Source organism: Tinamus guttatus, unplaced genomic scaffold, assembly GCF_059628265.1.
Source record: "Tinamus guttatus ecotype Peru unplaced genomic scaffold, ASM5962826v1 Tinamus_guttatus_pri_ptg000308l, whole genome shotgun sequence".
Lineage (NCBI taxonomy): Eukaryota > Metazoa > Chordata > Aves > Tinamiformes > Tinamidae > Tinamus > Tinamus guttatus.
Window position 1 is genome coordinate 2,654,355 of NW_028288842.1, and position 26,556 is coordinate 2,680,910.

At 40.4% G+C, this 26,556-nt stretch overlaps 1 protein-coding gene across 1 annotated transcript in view; it reads right to left on the reverse strand.

Moving 5' to 3' along the window:
- Nucleotides 1-933: 933 nt before the first annotated feature.
- Nucleotides 934-26,556, reverse strand: part of BCAT1 (branched chain amino acid transaminase 1) — a 51,066-nt gene continuing 25,443 nt past the window's right edge. Inside the window, exons 3-11 of the mRNA XM_088528395.1 lie at nucleotides 23,375-23,575; nucleotides 20,077-20,187; nucleotides 19,283-19,402; nucleotides 16,445-16,608; nucleotides 14,680-14,822; nucleotides 10,292-10,377; nucleotides 8,294-8,434; nucleotides 7,279-7,353; nucleotides 934-2,249 (exon numbers count right to left, since the gene is read on the reverse strand). Coding sequence (XP_088384521.1) covers nucleotides 2,208-2,249; nucleotides 7,279-7,353; nucleotides 8,294-8,434; nucleotides 10,292-10,377; nucleotides 14,680-14,822; nucleotides 16,445-16,608; nucleotides 19,283-19,402; nucleotides 20,077-20,187; nucleotides 23,375-23,575 — 1,083 coding nt within the window. The 3' untranslated portion in view covers nucleotides 934-2,207. The remainder of the gene's footprint in view (nucleotides 2,250-7,278; nucleotides 7,354-8,293; nucleotides 8,435-10,291; nucleotides 10,378-14,679; nucleotides 14,823-16,444; nucleotides 16,609-19,282; nucleotides 19,403-20,076; nucleotides 20,188-23,374; nucleotides 23,576-26,556) is intronic.

Consider the following 26,556-nt stretch of genomic DNA (forward strand, 5'->3'; position numbering starts at 1 on the left):
AAACCAGGGAATTGATTAGTGCTTTTACACTGATGCCCTCACAAGGATTTTTGATATAAAATGTTTCTTACCACTATTTGTCAATGTGTCTTGATGTGTTAAAGGATCATACATCCTGTTCCCCATGCATTTGAGTTTGATATTTCCACCTTTGCTGCTAAAAATAAACTGAACATAAGGGAAGAGGTTACATAGTTCCGCCACAGGTAGCCACATATGATTTCTCATTACATCATCTTTAAAGAGCTCCAAGCCATGCACACTCTAGTTCAAGGCACTCTTTAGTTATGATACTCGCCTCATTGGATAAAACTCTCTACCCCAGACTACAGCTTGACATATTCCTGATATTCATTTTTTCACCCATCTAACTAAAGAAGAAGATTACCAGCAGCTAATAATATGAATAAGATACTCAGCAAAGACCAAAACACAACACAGATTCAAGTGCTAAGAAGAGCAGCGACACAGTACTACTGCTACTGTAAATGAAACGGCATTTTGTGCTTGCAGATGCATTCTAAGGAGAAAACTGTCCAACATATTTTACCAGTGGTTACATTGTCAGAGAGAACCTTCAACTGTTCTTCATTAAAATAATAGATTTCATTGCAGTGAAAGACAGTAAAGTCATCACATGAGGGACCAAAAGTAATTGATGGCTAAGTAACATTTGTCTTTAAAATCTGTCCAAAATGAACAGGAAAGCCATATGGCTTTTCAGCAGTCGGGTAAGGCATGGATGAAATGACACTTTGCCTTTTTAAACTATGTTAACAAATGGCAACAACAACTAAGCACTGGTACACAGAATAGGAGAGATACTATTGAGTATTTTTCAAAAAAGTGCTAATTATTTCCCTTAATACTGGTGCATCTCTACTGTAGGCAATAAATGCTTCAGTTTTATTTCTTACTCCATTAGTGTCAATAAAGTTCCACCAGCTTTATGCTGAAGTAGCACTTTGGAGCGTTGATACACAATATGGTGATCCTTTTTGGCTAGAGACATCTTAAAGCTGTTTGACCAAGCTGTGTGCAAGAACAGAAAGCTAATAAATATTACAGTATACTTGTTAGTGACATTTTACAGAAGTTAATTCCCTAACTATGGGATACATGCTTCATATTGCTTCCAAAAGATATCAAGACTGCATGTGACTGTGTAGCAGCACATAAGAAGTAAGTGCTTAAACTGCAAATATGATCTGAATGAAGTCTCTTTCTTCCTTGTGCTGGATATTTCCTGCTGACAGTACAGCATGTTCCTTAAACAGGAAGGCCATAGTAAGGAATGTAACCAACCTCTGGGAGTCCAAGAGTGGTGGAAGGAATGAGAAAAATATTTTGCTTAACCAGATTAGGTGCTTGGATGTAGAAGGAATATTATTTTAATTATCCTCACTCCAAAGGCTTGCTTGCTCTCACTTTGTCCAAACAAAGGGTGGTTCAACCTTCACCACCACAGAGTCCTAATTTTATTTCTAGACATCCCTCCAGAAGGCAACAGTGAGACAGCATCTCCCAGCTCTGCGCTGGGCCAGGCAGAGGCCAATTCTTGCCTCCGTCTGGCATGGTCCTGCCGTGAAGAGCAGAGGTTTGCCCTGCCCCACAGCCACTGCTCACAAAATGTAGGCATGATCCACACTGAGCACACTGGACTAAATGCCAGAGCTGTTATTTGGCAGAAAATGAAGGAGATCTGCAGGGCTGTGCAAACACAGGTATCTCCCATACAAGCAGAGTACAAATGGAAAGGGTGTATGGCTAAATTTATTTTTTTCCTGGACGCAGAGCGAAAGGCAAATGATGTCAATAGAACCTTGGGCCCAAGGAACAGGCAATGTCCTTGTGTTATATGGCAACCTGTTCTGCTGAGGAGGCAGTTAAAACAAACAAACAAACAAACAGAAGAGCAGTTGAAGAGCATTTTACACGTTTTTGGTCTGTACATAAGACACAAGGAGGCACTAAGAAAACCATTAGGAAAGTTCTATTGCTAACATCTAGCACCTCTACCAAGAAGCTAGGCTTCTACTAGCAGGATTACAGTAGAAATCAAAAGTGATTGTGTTCACATTCCCTGGACTGTGGAACCAATCATCCCAGGGAGCAAGGTGATACAGAAACTACGCTACGCACAGGCACTACAGAAGTTGTCATTTTGTCATGTTTGTTCTCTCTGGAGGATCTGAACTCTTCTGCCTTCAGGACACCAGCACTGCCCAGTTGCTGTCTTCTCTTCCATACTGAAACAAAGCAAAAATGGACCGTAACAATAAAACTTAAAAGTAATGGTGCACAAATCATTATCATAACTTCTTAGGTCTGCCCTCAGTAAGATTCACATCCACACCACCCTGGTAATAGTGTGCATTACTTTTTATGCCTTTATTTATGTCTTGGTTTCTAGCAAAGCCTAAAGGCAGCTTCAAGATTTATCTATCTTCTGATGAGTAGATACCGATTCTTCTTGGAGATGACACAGATTAGTCCTGCTTTGCTGGATCTTTCCATCAGTTTAATATGGTTATTCCCTGTGGTCAGTTCACTAATGAATTTACAAGTATGCCCCTGCTCAAACTCCAATAAACACACGCATTTGCTTTCCTTTATTTTAAAGGTGGTCTTTTATTACAACATTTTGATTGAATACAAAATAAAACCAATTGCAAATACCACAGAGTACAATTAGAGAAAATTGCAATCCAAATAAAAGCCTTCTTTCCATACACAAGCCAACAGTATTCGCAGTCAGAATGGAAAGGACCTACCACATGGAGCTGTATCCCTTCCAGGGCAGGATCCAGTCCCATGACAGCACTTTTGACTCTTAAACTGACCCCATGTTCTAAAGCTCTTTGTCACCAGCCCTGTAAACAATGCTCCAGGGAGCCCCAAAAATGTACATATGGCTCAAGTATGTAAAGAGAGTAGGGATGGCCAGAGAAGAGCAGATGTAAGTTGGGGCCCTACCCCTTATGAGTACCATGTTTAGGGAACTTGAGAAAAACTCTTCAGCAAGGAATAAAGAACAGTTTTTAGAGGTCTCACGTAGGCTGAAAAGATCAGTTGATAATGATCTCTCTAGAGAGGAGAAAAGGAAATTCTTGTCCAAGATCTGCATCAGCAGAGAAAGAGATAAAGGGACAGGAAAGCAGGGAAAGGACAACACATCCAAATTAGGATGAGTCAGAAAAAAAACTTGTTTCTGGAATTACAAAAGAAGAAAGTTCAATTTGCCTGTGCTTGTGCTAGTGTTTGAAAACACAGCACTTACTTAAAACTCAGAACAGGAAACACAAAATGCAGAACTGAAAACTGACATAATAACCCAAAACTTCAGAAATTTGAAGGGCTGGACTGAGTTGTCATTTGACTACTGTTTGAATTACTTCCAGAACTAAATGGGGACCAAAAATGTTATACCAGTATCAAGATAAAGTCATTTTTAAAATAAAAGCAGATCTATGTCTTTGACATAGACTTTAGGACCTTACACTAGTCAACCTATTTTTTTCCTCCTACAGGTCCTGCTTTATAAAATTTAACACATCTTTTCTCCTTCTCTGGCTATTTTACACTGGCTTGCCCATTTAGATTGTGTGACTTTGAGAAAGGTATGGCTTCTGACTAAATATCTGCTTAGTGCATCTTGTCTTGACTGTTCAAATATATTTTATATCTTAAACAATACATTTTACCTTTGATCCATCCCTTCCAAGTTGCATGCATGCTGACCTACACTTTAAAGGGTACAGCAAAAGCTTCTTTATTCTCAACATCCAGAATGCAAACTACAAAAACATCTGATCGGTATTTCAGAGAGTGTATTCCCAGAGAAAGGAATCTCATCTCTAGCTCTTCCAACTCAAGCAGTTATAGAAGATAGTGTTCTGTGAGCAGTTCATTCACCAGCACACCATCACTGTACACAACATTAATTATTTCATCAAATATCTTTATCAGCCTTTAATGATCATGATTTCCACTCAGTGATAGGATGAGAAATCTATATTGTAGTACTACTACTGTTTCTCTCAATGGCCATGAGAAATGGAATCAGTTCTGCTCACAAGTTTCTAATTTGTCACTCCAGCTCTAGTTCCCTCTGAACAGCTGTTCAAAACTAGAGAAATCCTGTTGAACACAGAAAACTTGCAAAAACAACAACAACAAAAAAGCGAGGAACAGGAAAACAGACTTGGAAACACAATAATCAGGAAAATTTGAAAATGTTGAACAAGCATGTATTGAACAAAAGGGAATCAGCATAATGTAACTGGATATGGAGCCCTGCACCTCTCCACCACAGGTTCAAATGAAGGACAAAGTGTGGATACTGAAAGTTATTGTTGTCTATAAATGTCCATTATTGAAAATGAAATGGATGTCAAACAAAAGCATATTGAAAATATCAAACATCCATTACTGAACAGAAAATGCTTTCATTCAGGCAATATCACATCAGAAAGATCAAGCTGCATTTGGCTATAATAGTATAGTATTTTATTCTTAAGAATATTTTGGTGTAGCAGTCTCAGGCAATCCAAACAATATGACAGTATTCCAATGATAATGCGAAGAGATCTTTTGTCCTCCTGGTAGAATACAAAAGATCTTTGTGAAAGATCCTGAAAACTCCTTTGACATTTTATGTTATTACATATTCCCTTGTATATTATTGCATTGTTTTCTGTTGCAGAAATGCATCCTGTAGCCATTGTCTGACTCTTAAGTGAACAGTTCAAGCTTTCCTGGCTTTTTTAAAGCAGGGAGAAACTGCAGAAAGTAAATACGCAGGTAACATTCCAGCTCTTTTATGAGTGCTGATTTTATTATTGGTGTGCAACTAATAAGTACATGCTAAGTACATTCAATTCTGTATGCACAGCTGTAGGGCAAAGAGACCCAAGGAAAATAATGCAGCCTCATCCTTAGCTCTTTTTTTTCCAGGGAAGGAGATTGGATGAACTTGTCTTGACAGATCATTAGGTAAGCCTAAAGAATAAATACCCATATGCCACTGTTGTCATCCAAAACGAAACTACTGCAAACGAATAAGCCATTCTTCTAGAGAAGAGAACATTCTTCTAGAGAAGGTGCTCATCAAGTGAGACAAACTGCTAAAGCAGTGCCTACATCCTCACACTCAGTGCTCAACAAGAAGGAACTAGAATTGGCCTCAGATCTTTCTGCTGCTGCACTATTTTATGACCATAATTGAAGAAGTCATCAGTCAGGATGGAAACTCACCATAAACTGCTAAAAGCAGTTTCACCTAGGCATCAGAAAGTAACGCAGGAGTTGGTTACACTCATACTTTTAGACACCAAATACAGATGCTCGACACACTAAGAAGATGGCTTTAAAATGGAGCAAAAAGTTAAAGAGAGAAAGTTGGCAAGATCTTATGAGGCATTCTGTGTAATTATTAGCATGTATCACAATGAAAACTCTATTTGCACTTTATACACTGTTCTGAAACAAAACTGGTCGTGGTATAACAAGAAAAATGAAGTGATCCACACATTAATTCTAGATGGATGCATAAACTACTTGGGATGAAAAAAATGAAATGATTTGGCAGTATATGGTGGTATTCTGTAGAAATGCAATTATGTATTTGAAGAAAGGCAAGAGGATGCAGATGCTAAATATAAAACACCTGTGAACAAAGAAGCTGAAACTACAGTCTCACTACAACAAATAAACAAAATACAGAACTCCAGATGCCTACACTTCTTTTCAGTTATCAGTCCTGCTACTTGAAGGGAAAGACCCAGATCCTGAACAGCTATAGCTGGCACAGCTGTGACCCCAGAAGTGTGGCATGAGGAATGGAATATCCTGCTTTGCCCCTCTGAAAGTTGGCTAGTCACCAACACAACAGTAACAGAATATCAGGACTTCTTTCCTCCCTGTGTTGCCACCAGTAACGCCCAGTGTTATTCCAAGGAACAAGAGACAGTTTTCCCACATCATCTTTTTACTGAAGAACAATCAAGTGGCCTTGCTGGCAGTGGTTGTGGCCAAGGCCAGCTGGAAATCGGGAAATATGTAGAAAAGAGAATTCAGAAGGACCACTGGAATGACATGAAATGCTTCACTTGCCCTTGTCCAAGACCGGTGCATACTGTTTGAATTGAGCACTAAAGAATTAATCCATTGCCATTCATTGCACTTTCATTAGGACCACAATATAGCAGAACTCATTGCATAAATAATAATGCAATCTCACAAAACAGAAACCAGCTTCCTCATTGTGGTGTTCTAGGTGGCTCAGTAAAGGATAATGGATTGCAATTCATGGGAGGTTTTTGATTGGAGTCTCAGTTCAAGAATTCTGTGTCAGATTTTTACCCTAGACAAGTGAAGGGCCACGTAAAATAGTAGAAAAATACAACTTTAAGACCCTTTCTTAAAAAGATCTGACTGCTTTAAGGGATTCATACAGTTACCATGTGCTGCAGATCATTTCACAATGCTTTAATAAGTTTCATATGGACTTAGCAGCCAGAAGAAATTTGCTGCTTAAAATTTTAGCAGCAAATCTAATAAGCTCCTTCAGTCAAAAGCCATTTATGTAGAGCATTGAACTAGCAGACTTGCTTTGCAGAAATCATGATGAAAATGCCAAACAGCTACTGCTATCAGATCTTAAATAAAGGGGTTTCAATTTGTCAAGACCTGCTCCTATCCTCATATCCCCAACAACATCTGCTACAAAAGGCAGAGAAGAGAGGCAACTAAAGTGAAGAGGACCATTACGCTGAGCTCATTGATGGTATCGAAATGGTACTGATCCTAAGCCCACATTGGGAGGTCACACATAGATTCCAAATAGACTTTGATATTCAGCAAACCTCAGAGGAAGGAACTGATTCAAGAACATGAAATGACCATGGAATTGGAAAGGTACTGAGAAACAAAGACAGTGGTAGGCTGGCTGTTTCCAGCCTGTGCCTTCTGCTTCACACACCTGTTTATTGATGAGCTAAATTCATTTGTAATTTTGGTTATTCAGAGGCTTCATCTATTTTTTTTCTTTAAAAATGAATTTGCAACGTTGATTCAGTTTGCAAGACAGACAGGGAAAAAAAACAATATTTACCCTCCCACCATGTCATACATGCTTGAGGTATGGAAATAGCTACACTGAACACAAATACCTATATTACTCTGTCTACAGCATCATTAACAAAAAAGATTTTTTCAGTATTCTCAAATTTTCACCTTTTATTATTTCATTTTGTTAAAGAAGAGGAACTCTCTTACCTGGATATCACTCAACTTATTCAGGAAACGGGTTGCCAGGTCAGGTCCATTCTCCATAGTTGGAATGTGTAAATGCTAACATTGTGTTGAGGGTGAAGATGGAGAGGAAGGAGAGGATAACATATAAATGAAATAATAGTTTCATGCACATATGAATACTTCAGCATCACCAAGCATTTTAATAAACATTTAATAAATACTAATCAAGCCTTCTAAGCCCTCATCACATGCAGGCAAGGATTGCTGTAAAACCTTTTTTCATAGGAGCACACACTAAGTCAGTGAAAAGTTAGATCAGTTGTATTATGCTGTTTTAATGAAGTGCTAATTCAAGCTCTTTCCAAAACACTTGTCCAAATCAGAGAGTAAATAATAGAGATAAGAGCATATCTCTAGCACACACTATTCCATTTCAGAGTACACTGTTTACAAGTACACTATCAATACTCAGCACCTTGATTTCTCTCATATAACCCTAGTACATGATACCATCAAAACATTTATTCAACCTAATTAATTCAAGAAGCATCACCCTCCATGCATTTATTGTGCTTGTCGCATTTAATGAACTTCCATATAACCAGCCTTTTGAATTAACTGTGTGCTGAGTGAAAAGCATCAAGTCAGCTTGACAGGCTGAAGAAATGTCCTGTGAAATTCCACCTCTGCAGAAGAAATCTCCCAAACAAGTGCAGAGCAGGTGGAAGCAGCAATGCAACCTCCTGAAACTGCTCTTCCATTAGAGTTGGGTTCCCTGCAATGAGGGGCCAAGAAAAAGAAGTACAGTAGTAGAGGGAAAGAATGCAGCAGCTCAGAAATCTCTCCTCATCTATCTCATAAGACTTACATTTTTGAAAAAATGTTTCAATAAAATAAATAAATACATTCTCCGCACTATTTCTTTTTTTTCCAAAACAGACATGAGGCTAGTATTTTTATTTTGATCCAGCTGCAATTAATTTTAAGAATTTTCCAGAAAAAATAAAAGGAAAAAGAAAAAGAAACATTTTCCTACCTTGCCTTTATATAGTATCTTAGAGATGGGACATACGACACAAGCTGTTCCAGCACCAAACATCTCCTTCACTCTGTTCTCTTCCAAGGCAGTTGTCAGGTCACTCATGGTAATGTATCGCTCAGATACTTTGAATTCCCCCTGCCCAAAATGAATCAAGTATACAAATTTTAAAAAGTATAAAAATTGCTGGGGTTTGTTTTACGCAGCTTAAACATCTCTAATGGAACTATACAGTATTCCTAATTAGTCCAGCTGCAAGCAGCCAAATTTTGGCTATAATCTTTTCAAATCTCACAGTAACATGAAAAATAGACTCTAATCAAAAGAATGACCTTCCAGAAAATCTAAGTTTTGTTAGAGAGAGTACTGACGACTGACTATGTGGCAATCTCTTCCCTGTTTTGTTATTGAGCCTCAATACTGTATTAGAGAATAACACAGCAGACTTTATTATGGGTTATGTGTCAGAGAATCTGACTACTTCACTATCATGCTGAAGTTTCTAGAAAAATGACTGGGTTTCGTACAAGAGCACTTTACATCCAACACCCCTGGGCAATTCCTAGGCAAAAGGCATTCTGCTAATTCCACCTGCAATGCCAACTAGATGCTGTGCATTTCTTTATTCCCTCATGAAATCTCACACTACAGCCTGCGTGCAGCTGTTGCATACAAAAATTAACTGTACCTAAGGTGCAAGTAAAGCGACTCACACTGAACACAGTCATGGCAAAAAGAAAAAAGGGGGGCAGATTTTACCTTCTGTATGTGTGCATAGCAGCTGACTGAAGGGAAATATTCAAAGAACAAATATAAACATTAAACTTAGAAATGTTCATTACACAGATTTATGTGGATTTCATTGCCCTAGCAGACCAAACTAAAGCTTAGCCCTGTATTATAAACAAGCTTTTTGCTATGCAAGAGAGCAGAAAACATGGTTAGTTCTGGACAGGATAGCATTTGGAGAGACAGGCAGAAACAATGAGCAAGCAAGTTTCGTATAAATAAGGGGATGAAGGTAAAAGAGAATAAACTTTGTTATTTTATTCAAAAAGACTGAGGTGAGAGACTGGTATCGCACTAACAAATCTTAACAATTGGGATTGTTTCCCTTTCTTGTAAAGCAGAAATGACTGAAGTGACCATTCATACCTGCACTCATTTTAATCTAGGAAAGAGTACTAACACGAGTAATCATGTGGAGTTTAGTACAGGTCAGCAAGTGTCCTATGTGCCCACTAAACCTCATGCATAGCTCTCTTCACTACCAGTTAGGTACAAGTGATATAAATGTGAACTTCAGGAAGTCTTTCAGCTTCCTGAGGTAGTGTGAGGCTGAGTGAACACCAGGGGAAAGAGCATGTATGCCTGCCCTGCTCCTTCCTATGTATCACCCTGGTCAAAAGCTGAAGAGAGGATTCTGGTCTGGTATCTGGTATTCTTGTCACAGCTGAAATTACGTCTTGGAATGCTGGGCAGAGAGAGTGAACAGTTTCCAGCATTTCAGGATCTGAGGCAGACCTTCCAAGGGCCCAGGTAAGTGCTTGGATGAGACATTACAGAACGGGAATCTGCATGCAGACACAAGACTTTAAGATGCTGTCTGTATTTTAGGCTTCATGGTAGTTGTTACGATTAAGGATGGAACCGTGAGAACTGAGTGCAGAAACAGGAAAATGATGACTAAAGTATAGCTGTGGTCATGCACGGTAATTGTTTGTTTCCTTGCTTTATGTTGTTGGTACCACTGGAAGATAGAATTTAAGAAGCCCAATTCGATGAGAATTCTCTACTTAAACAAGCTTGGTATTGTTCTGGGCGACAGGTGCGGATGTTCTGATGACGTTGCTGAGTATCTAGGAATTAGTCCCTTAGTTCCCATTTAGTTGAAGGGATTTTTCCAGATCGGTTGAACTTCAGGACACTGAACAGTGGAAATGACCTACTTTCACAGATGTTTAAAACAGTCGTTATCAAAGTCAAGACACTCACCCAGTTGCAGGCCAGGTCCAAAATGCTTTGTCTTGTCACTCCTGGGAGTATGATGCCATCTAAAGGTGGGGTTGCCAGTTCATCTTCTGTCAAATGGAAGATAAATAAAAGCATAGATTAATAGCAACAACAAAAAACTAACAGGAAAATGGAGAAGTTAAATGATATCAGAAATGTTCCCTACTATGAGAGGCAACACTTGTCAGAGTTCTGCAAAATTGTACAAATTCGGTTCCAATAAGATTTTGAGTATTCAGAACATTTTGAGTACACCAGAATGGACAACATTTAATATATTAATAAATACACAGTTCAAACCTAGTAGTGAGTTTTATTCCCAAGTGTATTATAGATTCACTGACAAAACTATCAGAAGAAGAGGAGTTAAAAACTCCCTGCGAGCCACAGGTCCCACCTGGTTCTGAACGCTGAAAACCTGGTGTTCTGCATTTGCTAACTTTGGACCCCTCAGTCACATATGAGTGTTCCCCTTCTTTTAGCAGAAAACTTGAAATAATGCAGGTTTTAATACCAAAGCTTGTGGCAACACACTGGATAACATTTTCTCTGGTGGTTTTGCCACAGATGTTGGCCAGGACCTGTTTAAGCTCAGCAACATATATTAACTGCTTCGAGCTATTCTGAAAAGGTGCCAGGCCAGAGCAGCTGCCAAACAGCACTAGAATTTTGTCACATACACGCATGATGCCTACCAGCCTGGGGCCACCTAAGGAACATCTGCTCTCCCTAGTATCCGCAGAGATGATAACGCTTCCCAAGCCAGAAAGCTCATTCCCTCTGTGCATGGATACTACATGGCTCCGTATGACACCACTGTGACCATCTCCAGGAACGCAGACTGACAGCTCACAGGCTCCATTGGCCTTCTGAGCTGCTTTGATGGGCTAGGAGCCTTAGATTTATAGCAGCAAAGGACAGGGCAAAGTATTTGAAATAGATTTTCAGAATTCTCTTCATTTGATTCCTTGTTATTATTTGTTAAGGCCCCCTCAATCCACTGCCCTAGGGCACTAAGCACTGAAGAGGCAAGTCCTAACAACCAGATGTGAGGGACTTTAAGAGGATTATTAAAAGGAGGGTTTGCAATCTACTAAGACCCTATTTTTGCACATCTCTACTTATGAACACATGGCAGATCATATTTCACCTACGGGATAACTTCAGTACTAGTCACATTATAACAATGCTGAGAAATTCACCAAAATACATTTTACCAAAATGATAACAGACATAAGTAAATTTCAGGATCAAGGACAGCCCAGGAAACCCTTATTTCAGCACTATGAATATCTAATCCTCTCTCGCAGATTGTTCCGCTCCTTTTTATTTCTTTTTTCTCCTTTCTTCCCACCTTTCCCTCGTGCAATCACTCTCAGTCTTGCCTCTCTTCCAGCTTACTTTCTTCAGTTAGTTTTCCCTCCTTTCCCTCATTTGTCTCTTCATTCATTTGCTGCTCTCCCCTCCATGCTCTTCCTTTCTACCAGTTTCTATTAAAATCATTATTTTACTTATAGTTTACCTGTACAACATGCTCCTATACCACAAATTCACCTCCAGAACATTTTGCATTCTGGTATTTACCTGAGAGGAGTTTTTCAAGTACTCAAGCTGTTTGGAAGCAGGCACCATTAATTCCCCTTTTAATAAGGGCATGAAAATATTAAATAATGCCCAAAGGCTATTCAAAATGCTGTAACCGTAAAGCAAGAAGTAGATCCCAGATGGTTACAAATCATTCTCAAGGCATTGAATTTTTGGAAAATACACACAGATTTCATAGTTCACAACTTTCAGGTTGGCCATATGTTTAAAATTTAAGGCTTTCCTCAAAGTCAAGCCTATATTCTAGGCAGAAGAACAGACATTATTAAAGGAAACAAGAGTTTCAATGTTAACAGCCTCTTGATTGTTATGCGCTCTGAAGAGGCAGGTGGAGGGAAATTTAGGGTGATAAATTTTTTCACTTTGCGAACATAAACCATTCCTACCATTTGTCACGCTCCAGATTTGCACTATTGAAAATAGCACTTCATGAATGAAATATCACCCTTGCTTATTTACGCAACAGCAGTGATCCAGATTTGGCCATATCATAATTCTCGGCCAGAGATCGTCAGCAGAAATACAAGCCCTGCACACAGCATGTCATATTAGTTTACCAGAGATTGAGTAGTTTCCTCCACAACTTGCTCCCCAGTGCTAGAAACAAGTTATTTTTCCAGGTTCCTTTGGCTGCTGAAGGCAAAACATGACATGTTTAGTCGCGATTCTGCAGCTGAAAACGTACAGGCTTGCAGGTGAAATGTGCTGTTGTTGGAAGCATGGGGGTCCATTAGTCCAGACTTCCCTGACCTGTGTCTCTGGTTTGTTGTAAACCGAGTGGAGCTTGTTTAGAGAGCGCAACACAGAGACCTCTGAACACACAAAGGACATTTTCCATTTTATGATCTGCAATTTCTGCCACACTATTTTTAGATAGTTAGATCACCCTCAGCTGCAGCATTTCCATAACAAAACAAATCAAAAGCCCAGCCTAAGTAAGTATCTTTCATGCAGTCGCAGAACGTGATGGCAAGCACTTCCTAAATTCTATCGTGAAGCCACAGGCACCTACCTATGTGCTGGCACATGTGTAACCCTCCTGGTAGCAAGAGTGATTCTTAACCAAAGGGACCACAAATGAAGTGTTAACCAGTACACTGGAGATAACAAAGTGCTCCAGTGATGCTAATGACCACGCCGTGTGAAATGGCAGGTCTGCCAGTGTACAGGAGCTTGGGTGGCATGAATTGCAAGTTGTTTGCCACAGCCCCCTGACAACAGTGCTATTCACTGGTGCATGGGTAACCTGGTGATTGGCAGATCTTTGGAACAGAGTGGTGCTGCAGCTGGATAATTCCAGCATATTCCTGGTTTAAGTACAATGAGAACATTGAATTTGAATCATGTCCCTGCTTCAATATCCTTTCCTTGGGCAAAATGAGCCAAAATTTATTTTCACATCTCTCTGGTGAAGTTATGCAAGGGGTAGATTTGGCCATCTAGCCATCCTCACAAATCCACTGCTACTGTAAAAACAATAACATTTTTCATATTTATAGTTTCATTCATGGGACTTCAAAGACTCCTTCAGTACTAAAGAGTTATCATCTCTATTTTACAGAAGCAGTAAAGATTTCACATAAAAACAAGAAATGCAACTGGAAATGGGAGTCAGGTATCTGGACTCACATTACTGTGCCCTGAACATAAACACAGCCGAAGCACACTGCTGTCCTCACCGAATGCTGATGCTGTACCGCAGCTGTCAGAACGCAGTCAGAAACATGCCAGCTTTCAAGAGTACCTATGGCACTACGATTAAATAATCAATCTGAACTCTGCATCCTCTGCCATGCGAAAGTCCAACAGCCTTTAATTTTCACAGAGTGCGGTGTGTGGGCTAGTACTCATGTAGGTCAGGAGACATCCTTCCATGACTTCCACATACTTCGGCTCAATCCTGTAAGTAGGCAAACCCGTGCACTGTTCTGAATCACTACTTATGTACAACTACCAGTTCTTAAAAACTGAATATTTGCAGGCTCACAGGATGTTTTTGAGATGCTTACCTAGCTGGCAGCTCATTAACTAGACAGTTTTCTATGCAATGTATATATTGAGCATCGTGTCAGCATAAGCAATGTGGAAAGCTGACCAATGTGTTCTCTCCCTCCACTGGATAGGACTTCAAACTCTCCAAAGAAAGAGCCGACTGCTTCATCAGTTGGATGCTGAAATACTTTGGTCACGTTTCAGGAACATATGGCCTGCTGGAAAGTGATGATGGGAAGCACCCAAGCTCAAAGGCACGGAGTGTGAAGTTACACAGCATAAGGCGCCTCTAGGACGTCTGTACTGTTCTGACTCAGTGCCTCCTTCGAAATCAAGCGTGCTGCCAGAGTTGACAGCAAACATACAGTGTGAGCCCTTCTACGGCCGGACCCTACCGGCCTGAGCATGTGGACTGGCCCTGCGGATCAGCTCGTTACTGGCAGGCAGCGCTCACAGCTGCTCCACTCCCTCCTCTTTCAGGATGCCATGACAAATAGTCACCTACTAGTTATTAGAAAGGATTAGGCTTTCCCTTGGTTAAGTAGCTGCCAGTGGAGTTTGTGATCAGCACCCTAATAATCATTTTATGGATTATGAGAACAAGTACCTATGGATTACATGCCACTAACATGAAAAGGAAAAGCAATCCTAGTGGTCATTCTTCGCACCAGACTGTAGCTTCTAGAAGCCTTGTCTGTAAAATGTGAATGTAAAACGCTTTGTTGTCCCAACTGGACATTCTGTTAGAGTATTCATGTTTTGAGTTACTATACCTCCATCTTCATTTATCCAGTAGAGAAACAGATTCATTGTTCCAACTTCAGTTATTTGATGATCTTCTCCATACAGCCACAAAACCTGCTGGCAACCTAATTCCAGGGCTTCTCGCTGGGCATAAATAGAAGAACCATAATTCCTTCCAGAAACAAAAACAAAAAGCAAACAGATATGAGTAGCTGGCAGGATATTTTCTTTCCATTACACATTTTCATTTTCTCATTTCTGTGTAAGACTCAGTGCACAAATACACCTCTGCTTTATGGGCAAGTGCTCTGCACAATCACTGCTTATTCCTGAGATACTGTGATGGTATTTTACTAGACCATTTTGTATCTACTATCCTGTAATTCTGACAGCTCAACACATCCATCCAGACAGTCTTAAAAATACCTCCTGTCCCATTCTGTGCAGGTTCTACCTATTGCAATTGGACACTTAAGGAAAACTTTTTTTTTAAGTATATTTAAATCCTGGAGATCCTGGAGAGTGTGCATCAATCCTCATCCATCCACGGCTTTAAAAAACCAAAGCAAAGGCATCAACCTCATGTTATATGTTAGATGAACAAATGGGTAGTTTGACCTTTTGGAATACAAAATTACCAGAGATGAGCCACTTCTTTTCTAGCAGGTGACATTCACGGAGCTAGTAGCTCTCCAGTTGCATACGGACCTCAATGAACTCCATATCTTTGAGTATCAACTATTTTCTTAAAATGCTGCCTAAAGGGTGATTACAACTAAATAACGTGTTTACCCTGTAGCCTCTCTGGGGGAAAAAGAAAAAGGTCCTCCTGCTCCTGATGTTCAGCAACCATCAAATTCCTAAATCAGTACATCCATTGCTGACCACTCTGTTATTAAGTTCTCACTTCTGGTCCACAAATAAAGTTTGTAATGACCCCAGTTCTCTTCTCTCTGTGTTTTCTTCACAGCTGAAGCATGAAGCACGCACAGGAAACAATTGCTGTATTTGTAAAACTAAACAATCACACAAGCCAAATGCAATAGCCTCAAAACACCAGACTCAGTGAAGGAAAGGTGGATTTTTTTGTTCCAATTTGTTATTCTACTGGCTTGGCTGTGCAGCACCTGACAACCTGCTAACTTCGTGCCTACAAAATAAACTCTTAGGTAGAAGCTTTGTTTAAACCACAGGCTAGATATGTGCAATCTACTTACTCGGCCATACCAAAGCTGCTTGTTCCATTCAAATCCTAAGCAGCTCCATTCTGACAACACCTCAAGCATTTGGACACTAGCAATTGCGTTTCTACCTAACCAAGACCTCTGCCTCATTAAGGAGGATACTAACAGGTCATGGTCAAGTCCATGCAGGTAACTGCCTAATGCTGCATTGCCCAGCTGCAGCAGGCCCCTGCAGAGAATGCTGCATCTCAGAGTGAAGTGCTACCACCTACAGTGTCAGCTTCTGCAAGGGGAAAGGATGAAGTGTCAGACAGAAGCTGCCCAGGTCCAGCTCCCTGGCTTGAGGCACTGCAGAATTCTCTCTCCAAAGAGCTCACTTGGCAGTGATCTCCAAACAGAGAGAGGCATCTGAAATGTATACGCACTGACAAAGTGCAATTTTGAAATCTTTGTTGTAGCACTCCATTGTTTGCCCAACTGCTACATGTGATACCTTTACATCTGTTGCTGGATTACATACTTCACTAAAGAAGAAGAAGAAGGAAAAAAAAAAAAAAAAAGGAGTCTCATTAGTGAGCTCCATAGAAAATGCAGAATCAGGTTTTCTTACCCTCCCAGTTTGCAGTCTCCTGTTCCTCCTTTCCAGGCTCTTACATATTTTGGATCAGCCCATAAGGATATGGGATTAAAACTTCCGCTTGCAAAGTAAGGGCCCACAGGACTCAGTATGACATAGAGTAGGGCTTTAGTTGGCTTCTTTACTCCAAGAGAAGGCTGAACAGAAGGAATAAAAACAAAGGTTACTGGTGTACTTCACTCCAAACACCAGATACTGCACAAATAGCTTCTGAAAAAAAAAAAAAGAGTTTTCAGAGGAACTGCAGCAGTAGAGGAGTGCTTTTACAGACAAGATAAAGTGCCACAAAGAATGGGAAATATTTATATACCCCTTTTCCCTCTGTTGACCAAGGAACAGAGAAACTATAATTTTAATTTTGGTTCATTCATCTGTGCATCATTTTAGCCTTCTCAAATAATTTCAAGCTTTAGAGAATTCAGAATTTAGCTCATAGTCACACTAGATATGAAATCTAACTATATTAATTACAGCAAAAGTCTGCAAAGCTCTTTTTTTCTTTTTTTTCTTATGCAAGGACTACCACTAGCAGTAGCAATGCTGAGGAACTCAGCTCTACTAGAGGTTAGGTTATGTCAGCTCTACGAGAGGTTAGAAGAGGCCACATGTCATTCGGAAATGATCTGTCTTTTGGAAATTCCTGTCACATATGACAGCATAGGAAATAAGCCTGAACATATTGCTGTTTTCCTCTTGTCTTTGAGAGATAGCTCCTCTTACTTCAAGTCATCAAGTCATCACAAGCAACACGTGAAGCAGGAGATGAAGTTTGCCGCTGCTCAAAGGCTGAATTCTGGATAAGAGTCTCGGCTTATCTATATGATTCTTAGCAAAGCTCTAGAGTGATGAATTATCTAAAACAACTGGTTGCCAGGAGGCAGCTTTTATAACGAGACGTGGTGACAGCTGGAATCCTGTGCAATGCTGCTGGGATCATGCAAACGTAGGCAGCTGGATGCCACAAAGAGCAGAGTTTACCCCTCAGTTTCTCTGCGTATAAGCAGTTACTCAGTGCAGCACATCAATTTGTGTGTTCTCTGCTTAAGCACAACAGATCAGGGGAGAGGCAAAGGACAAGGGCTCCTTCTCCTGTGGAAGCGTGCATGCTGTGTTTTAGGTCACACGTCCTCTTAGTGATTTCTGGTTTTCTAACCAGATGACAGACAACCTCCGAGAGCTAATGCAGCTCCCAGGAGAGAGCTTGAAAGACTTTACTAAACTGAGGTTTCTGGCTAATGTGTTGACTATTTTTTTCCTAATAACCACCAGCTTTTTCACCCATGTTGAAAAATTTCTGCAAAGCTGAATGAAACCTGTCTCTCTGGAGATCACTGAAGCTTCACTCTTATTTGTGAAGAGCCTGTTTTTGTGTCATTTAATATCTTCGAGCTTTTCTGTGAAAAAGCATGGTCTTGGCCATTATTACTAGTTCAAATGAGCCCATGAGGCTGCAGTTTCCCAGCTGCCACTATGCTACGTGAAGGGGAAATAATGACAGCTTGAATTGCGCTTAATCAGGAGCAACATTTCTCAGAAATCACTGCATCATTTGAAGCACTACGTTCCCACAGAAGGACTAAAATAAGAGGAAGAAATCATATGAGGAATAGTCACAAGCTCTCAGCACTACAAATCTTTTTCTTTCACAGTTTGAAGAGTAAGAGAAATAAACAGTCCAAAAAAAGTATCCTAAGACTGGATCCTGCTTGGTTGTTAAAACACTGTTTTGTTTAGGGTCAGTTCATTAGAAAGAATGTCTTATCCTTCAGATCTTATATGCAACTGCAAGGGATGCATAGTAGTCTTATATGCAACTATTTTCTCTCCTCTCAGAGAAACTAGTCACCTAAACAGAACAAGCTCATGGTTGCTATCTAAGGTTAGATTTTCACTAAGAAAAAAAAAGTCATGTTAATACTTTGTGGATATCCTTTCACCTGAAAATCTGCAACTAATTTAAACACATTAAATTAATGAAGTCTTAGAATACATGTGAAATAAATGAATATTATGGTAAGCATTGATGGATATGGCTATTGCAAAAAAGTGATTTTGCTAGTTGGGAACCACACATTCCTTAGTCTTGCTGTTTTAATGCTCTGCCATTAAAACTTTCTCTCTCACCACTGCTCAAAAAAAGTTTTACTTGAAATTCCTATTCTAATTCACTTGGTAAATACCTTATGCTTGACTCATGCCCACATGCAAGACATGCTAGGAAGCCTCTATCAAGGTCAGGTTCGTCGAGGTTTGAGAATAAAGTAAAACAAGAATTGATTTTTAGAATTTGATATTCTCTCTCAGAAGAGACATCTTAATTTACTGGGTAGAATCTTCCATAATCCCCTCACTTAGGTCAGAGTGGAGGTATGAAATGAAATAAAACTACACAGTAAATTTTCCCTCATTTTTTCTCTGAATTATTAATATTTTAAAGGATTTAAAATCAGTAGAATTTAAAATAAAGGAGCTAAAAGATGTAAAATAGAACATTTTAAAAGACTATCATGTCACAAATATCTATCCTTTCAGTTTTATATATCTCCATATATAATTATAGAATCACTTAGAAAATTAATTGCAACCGTTTATGTTAAATGATCTGAACAAATGTGTCCACTAGGTGGTGGTGTGGTCAACAAGTTTGTGAAGCAGATCTGCAGGTGATTTAACTCAGAATCAAAAATACAAAAACGATTTAACCCTGAACTGGGACACTATCATTTACTGGCTGCTGCATATTTAACTTGATGAATTAATGGTCTCATGCTTAAACACACAAAAGCAAAGAGGAAACGTATTGTTTCGAACCTCAGTTCCAATTAAAGTGGGACGGATATACAGGCTGGCAGCGGTCGAGTAGGGCACCCACTCCTTCTCCACTTCCACCAGCTTCCGGATGCACTCCAGCAGTTCCTTCTCATCAAAACACTGTGAAGAAAGGGAGAAAAAAAGAAAAATTTCTTCCAGGGTTACAAAAAAGTAGCCATTTACAGTCTTAGCCTCCAATATGGAAAGAACCCCATGCAGCCAACATCTTGCCTTCCCAGGGCACCTGGGGAGCTAGAGCACCACCCCTTTGGCAGAGGAGTGCTTTGGTTGACAGCTACAGGGGGCTGACCAAGTCTCCTAGTTTTAACAAGTTCTCACAGTAATAAAGCTAATAAATATTGAAGGAAATAATTTGGCCAATAAATGAGTGCTAGAAAGAGTGTTATTAGTGCGAGATCAAAAGTGAAGGCACTCGGACACCAAGGGGTTTAACTAAGATGAAAAAAAAAAAAAAAGCAACAGCAATAGAGCAATTTATTCATCAGTCTGCATGCAAAGACCTAAAAAGCAACGTTCCTCCCTCGGTAGCAGACTCTCTACATCAAAGGCAGCAGGAAGATTCTGCAAAAAGCAAAACTCTCTTAAGATTTAAAAGATGACAAAATTCAAGCTGTTTCCTTCACTGAGTAGGATCTCTGAGAAGATTTAACAAAATTCTTCAAGAGCTACAGTATTTGGTAAATGCTACACTACAGTGCTGTTTCAGAGATTTACACTCCGAAAACGAAGATATTCTCCTTAGGTCGGGAGGGAGCTGTGCCTTGGCTACGTACCGGCAGAGTTGCTCGTCGTGCCGATCGCGCCATCCTCTCCATGTTGAGGCTCGGTCTGAAGAGGCGGATTTTGCCATCCACGCCGCGGTAGGCCTTCATTCCTTCAAACAGCTACCAGGCCAAAAAGTGAGGGGAAAGGGAGAAGAATGGGAAAACAAAGAGTAATTGAGGCAGGTTATCCCATGGCAACCTGTGTAAAAGTGTAACATGCCTTTTGGAAATAAAGGAACTTCCCTTTCCTACCTTCCCTTCCTATAACTTTTTCCTAGCACCAACGGTACTCAAAACATTAACGTTAACTAGTCAATCCCTGCAGCACACTCCTGTAAGGTGGTATTTTCATGTTTTTGTCATAAAGACGGCCTGTCTACACTTCAAAATACATCTTGTTCTGTCAAGGGACTTGCTGATAAGATTTTTTTCTCATAAGTTGATTACAACAATTAAAATTTGTAGCATGTGTTTGACTTAACTGTCGCCTCATATCCTGACGGATACTTAAAGCTGAGATGAAACAGTATTCTCCCTTATGAAAAAAGACCTGTGGATTTTAATTAAATATATTAATTACTCTAATGGCTCAATTATTTTAAGGTCTAAAACATATTTTGGTAGGAAGCATAGAATAAGGTATTAAGGGGAGGCTGTTGCAAGCAAATTCTTGACCATCTATTCTCCCATATGTCCCTATGATGGGGTAGAGAGCCTAGCTAGGATGCGAGAGCAGAGCCCCAGCCTAGAGTAGAGGAAGAACACATGAAAATGTTTTGTCTATACTTTACAGAAAGTCTAGACTAGTCATAATTATCTGATCTAACTGCAGAGACTGGGTGACTGGTGCTGCTGCGCAATTTACCAGAAAACCCTTTGGCCCCAGTGCCCTGCCAGCACTCCTAATCGCAGAAAAACTACATACACACACAAAATACCCATACTATTTTTCAGTTATAGATCGATAATTTCCACTTACAGATAAACATACATGTAGTGTATAAGTCAGTATTATATATACATATATTACTTGGATTAAGAACTAAAGAATTTTACTTATATCTATACACAGAGTTTAGAATTTTAAGATGTTTTTTCTAAAGTGTTTCACTGTACATTAAATTTCAGTATAAATTTCATAAATTTAGATGCATTGCTTCTGTCAGGCTCCACAGAAATCTTCTGTTTAAAAAGAATAGCCATAAATACATTCTGTGTGACTGGAAGACAACACACGTTAGTTTTCGATTAAGAAAGAGGAATCTAGTATTTTTAAGTAATTTTATAAAACACTAAAGGTTTCATTATTATTAAATTCTACATTTTCCCATAATGATTAGTGAAATGCAAAGTCTAAAAAGCCTTCATACAGGTCCATGACGGAGTTAGGTCCTTCCACATGACAAATTTTAATTGAGTTGTAACTGGGTTGCAGGAATCTAGGCAATTTTCCTTAGGCTACATACCAGTTATGCAGCAGAACCAGAGTTAAAGCTCAGAACTTTTTGCCCTAAAATTGCTCTTACTTCTATGATAATGCCAACCTTATTAAAAGCTTTGTGCACAGTACTGAAAAAAAAAGTTCCCAAGATAGCTACATTGTAGCTACGAGAAAAAACAAAAAATAATAAGTGATGGCATAGCATATGATACAAATGATATTTTGATATGATTTCTATTGGGTCAGCTGCTGAGCAATATCGCATTTCTGTAAAGCTACTTGTTCTTCTCACAGAAAAGTTGTCCCCCCGCCCCTTCTCCCGACACATGTACAGAAGTGTTAATGAGAGGGAAGAGGAAGGAATGTTACTGCTAAGATTTGACCAATGGTTCAACAAAAGCAAGAATCATATCATTACTGAAACACAAAGCCTTCTCAAACCATTATTTTTTTTCTCCAAAAATACGTATTTTTAATGTCCAAGAGCTCAGTAAACCTTTCACTCTTTCAAGAGGGAGACAGTGATGTGTTCCAGAAATGCTCAACTTGTATAACAGCAACTGTTGTGGTTGCTTGATGGTTGGAGGCTACAGCGGTGCACAAACGATATTATCTGACACTTACACATCACAGGAGCTGGATCTGGAATTCAGCAGATCCAAGCTCTCACACTGCATCATGAAAGGCAAGGAAAAAGGGGAGGGAATGCCAAATTCATCATTTTTTTTATACCCACTGTGTATTCATTGAGCCACAGCATTGGCATCAGATTCTCCTCTGTCTGTCCTCTTGGCTAGAGGAAACGTGATGCAATAAGAGTAAAAGAATAAATAAATAAATAAATGGAAAAAATGAGAGAATGTTCATATTAGCAATGATCTCAGAGCAGGCCAGAGGTTGAGAACTAAAGCAATATGCTACTATGAGTGCAATACAGGTTTGGGACTCCAGCGTGGTTTCTTGCTCCTCGGGCAGATCAAGAGCTGCAGCCTTAGCCGCGGGGGCCTGTTGTCATTTACACAGGTCCCTTGGAGTTTAGTGATGAGACGGGGCGGGGGAAAAATAGTGACAGCAAAAATGGTGCAGGCAAGAGCCCAGGAACAGCAGGTGGTAAAAAAAAAAAAAAAAGAAAACTAAAAAATAAATAAATAAAAGAAGCACCAGCAGCTCTGCTGGTGTCAGAGGACTCCAAGCAGGACAGCGCAGGCGTGAGCATCGCTGACGCCGCTCGGGGACACAAAGGACAGCTTTAGGCAGCAAGCAGCTAAGCACGGAAACGGTTAACCACGCTGGTTTCCGACTTAACATTCCACTTCCCAAAGTCCCATGCTGGATATTCCTGCTCTACTACCCTTGTCCATGCTGAATGCCTCCTATCATCTCCTTTGGAGCTCTCCAGACTTGTTTGGAGGTGCCAACAAGCACCTGCCTAGTCTGTCCTGCAATCCAAGCTATAAAACTCTAAACAGATTGGAATAAATTCCACAAAGTGCATGTTCAGTCCCCAAATTAAAACTATCCTTCGAGTCCCACACAGTCTTATCCAGAGCTTAATTAAGTTACATCTCTGACAGTAATTGGACAGATCCACTGTCAGTGAACTACAATGCTTTTCTAAACTCATGAAAAATGGGCTCTTCCTCACTGCCTATAAAGCAAAGTGTGCTGGAACCTACAGAGCAGAGCTGATTCTGATTACACCAACAGAAGCATAACTGTAAAAAAAGTCACTCTAGAATGACATCAGTTAGAAAAATGTAACCAATCCTAAAAAAGTTAAGGCAGTATCAGTCCTTATATAATGCGCCATACTTTTAAGAGCTAACGATACAAAATAAACAATTTCCAAGGCGGTTTAGTACTCACTTCTACAGCATAATGCAGAGCAGAGGAGGCTGGATGCAATGAGAGGTTCTCAAGAGGCTTAATATAAGGTTTCTCCCATCCTGAAGCCAGGGACCATTCAATTGTCAGCATATTATCAGTGAACACAGTCCCAAACACCAAACCAGTGGGGTCTGGTTTTTCCTTGAAAGTCGTTGCTGGAGTGATAATCAAGTCTGAAGCCTGAAGGAACATAAAGCCAAAAATGAAGTGTATAAATATAATTAATTCAGATTGAATTGATAATCAGTGAACATAGACAAATACAGTGTTTTATCTGCTGGGATACTTACTGGCAGACTGGTTAAAATTAGCTATGTCTAATTAGCAGGCAAAGTGTTTATCTTTCTGTGTAAGCACCTATACATGCAGTTTCTCAGAGCACAAGCATTTTGCATATTTTGAAATGCTGTTAAATAGGAGAAGTACAAGGCAAGAAAACAGCAAGTTAGCAGTTGAAAATTTCTAGGATATTTAGATTACAGTGAATGTTTACACCTGTATGAGTCCCATAAACTTCCAATTGCTATAACTCATAAACTGGTCAACATAAATTGATCATCAGCCAGGATAAGGAAGGAATTCCCCCCTCACAACTAAGTAGGTACGTTACACTGATTTTCATTTAACACATAAAACCAATGTGAGAGATCAGAACAAGTGGTCAGCACGTTACTTAGGTCACGTTAGCTTGTTCTTTCATGTTTGTATTTTCCTAGAAGGATCTTGATAGGACAAGGGAGGGTAAAAAAAATCATTCCTTACATGACAAACTGTACCATGCAAAGGCGTTCTCTTGCAAGCCATAACTAACTGGCTGCAAAAAAGCACCATATGCTTTCATAGGTGCATCATGGTACAGAAGAGTGGGGGCAGGCAGGAGAGGTCCGCTCTGGGCAGCATCCTCTTTCCTAACTGGAGTCAGGAGGCACTGCTTGTTACTGCGGGGAAAGTCTGGCTCTCCCACCTTGGGTACGCACAGCTTTGACTGCAATGCAGCTACTTTGCCCTTCCCACTTCAAACAATTTCCACATGCCTTAAAGAAGGAGATTCTGCAGGAGCTGTCACCAACTTTGATGCTTAATACTCGGCACACATTTTGCAGAAAATTCATCTCAAGATTTTCAAAATTTACAACCCCTCATCTCCATAAACAACCTGAATTTCAAGATGTCTTTAATGAACAGTGGTCCATTTTTTACTTTTTTTTTCTGCTTAATGGCTTAGATGTGAAATTAACTGAGAGCTGGAGCACATGAACAGCAGAAAGCTTGTTTTAAACAACCTCCAATTATAGGGCTTGTCAAGATACTCCAGTGCATTAGCCTGCTTGTGCTAATACATAAGCTGATGAAAATACAATTACTCTGCTTAACTCTTTAGAGCACCCATTCTGCTGTGAGCAGCAAGTGCTCCAGTGGGAAAAGCACTATTAATGATGTACTGAAAATAAAAATGAGTTTTACCTGACAGCCCCTTATGATGCCCTTTGAAAAACCACAGAACACAGAAGAGCAGGCATGGAAATAAAAGCCAGGAAACAGCGCTCGCAATTACCCCCACTCTACCACTTAGTGCGGGAGAACACTTAGGCAGGAGCAGGGTGCCAGTGGGCCTTGCAAGGATGCACAACAGGGTCATATGTTACCTCTGCACAGAGATGCTTGAATTAGAATTCTTATTGCCAGTGATATTACCAGCCCTCTTCGAAGCCAAGGCTGCTGTCTCACCTCAGGCCATTTTCATTAAGAGAACTATATTTACAATAAAGCAGCTTGGACACCAGAAATACCATAGAGCGTCTCACCCTGCACAGCTCCCGTCAACCCACTCATTCCTGCCCATGTCAGCCACTTCCTTGGCTGTGGCAGCACAGCTGGTTCAAGGCCCGGTGAGAACTATGAGCACAAGAACTAGAGAACTGGAGTTCGGGCTGAGGCAGCTGGAGGCAGAGAGCCTAGACAAGGTAGCTGTGATGGTTTCCTGAAAGGAAACGGTGTTTCCTGAGCACAGAGCTTCCTGAAGCTGCGTGTTCTGAGCAAGGAGCCTCTCTGCAGTTTCTCACTTCCCTCTGCATGCAGGAAAATCAGCTTTTGGTCAAGGTGTTTGGAAAACACCTGACCTGACAACATCAGCTGCGATACCAGAACTCTTCCTTCAAATAACTCTAGGGATGTTCTGCAGCCTCAAATACTGGTTAAACTGTATAGACAGAGCAAGGGTCATTAAGCAGGCAAGAAGTTTTCCTGATCCCTGTAATTCTGACAAATCATGTTAAACTTGCATTTAAAACATGTTTTATGTGACCAATAGTGTTGCTCTTTTTCTTGAGTATCTTTCTCTTTGTTCATCCTACAGTTCTTCTCTCTGTCTTCACCAATCAGCAGGTGCAACAAGTTGATACCACCCACAATCTGCTGCATCTTTCAGAATCCCAACAAGCACTTCCTAAGGCAAAACACCATCAAGTGCTGCAGTACATTCAATATTTTTGACAGGAGGCAGGGGGGTCTCGGAAAACCCCTTCTTTGCGTCCTTCCTCTCATGACGTGGTCTGCAGCACAAGATACTGTCCGCACCCTCAGCCTCTTCTACATCTCTGAGCGATGAGGCCCCCAGCAAAACCCTCTTCTCCACCCCCTACCCCCTGCCCTTGGCTTAACCTGCCCAGAAACTCTTGTTGTGCCACTCGGGCAATGCTGGGAAGGAGAGCAGGGAGACAGCAGGACCTGCAACAAGAGCGCGGAGCGAGGCCAGGTGACTAACACCAGAAGCACTCGTTACATATCAGTGCTTATTACTTCTAGCATCACTCACACTGAAAAATGATCATGGCAATGCTGTGCTGTCACCTATGACCTTTATAAATGGCAATCTCTGCCTTGTCTACATCGCTCCAATCCTGGAAGCAGCATTAAGGACACATTAGGGATAGCATTAACACTGCTGTTCACACCGACAGTACAAAGGGCAGTTTTCTACGTGGTTCGCCTGCTTTGTTTACGAACGCGCTCTCCAGCACTCTCTGCCGCTGCTGCCTAATGAAGCCCTTCAACTGGAAACAGAACTGGGAAACAAAGGCCAAAAAGGGAAGTGAAGAAAGAACCACGCGTGGCACACAGCCTAAGTAATAACCAGATGCAGCGACTTGGCCCATGTTGCC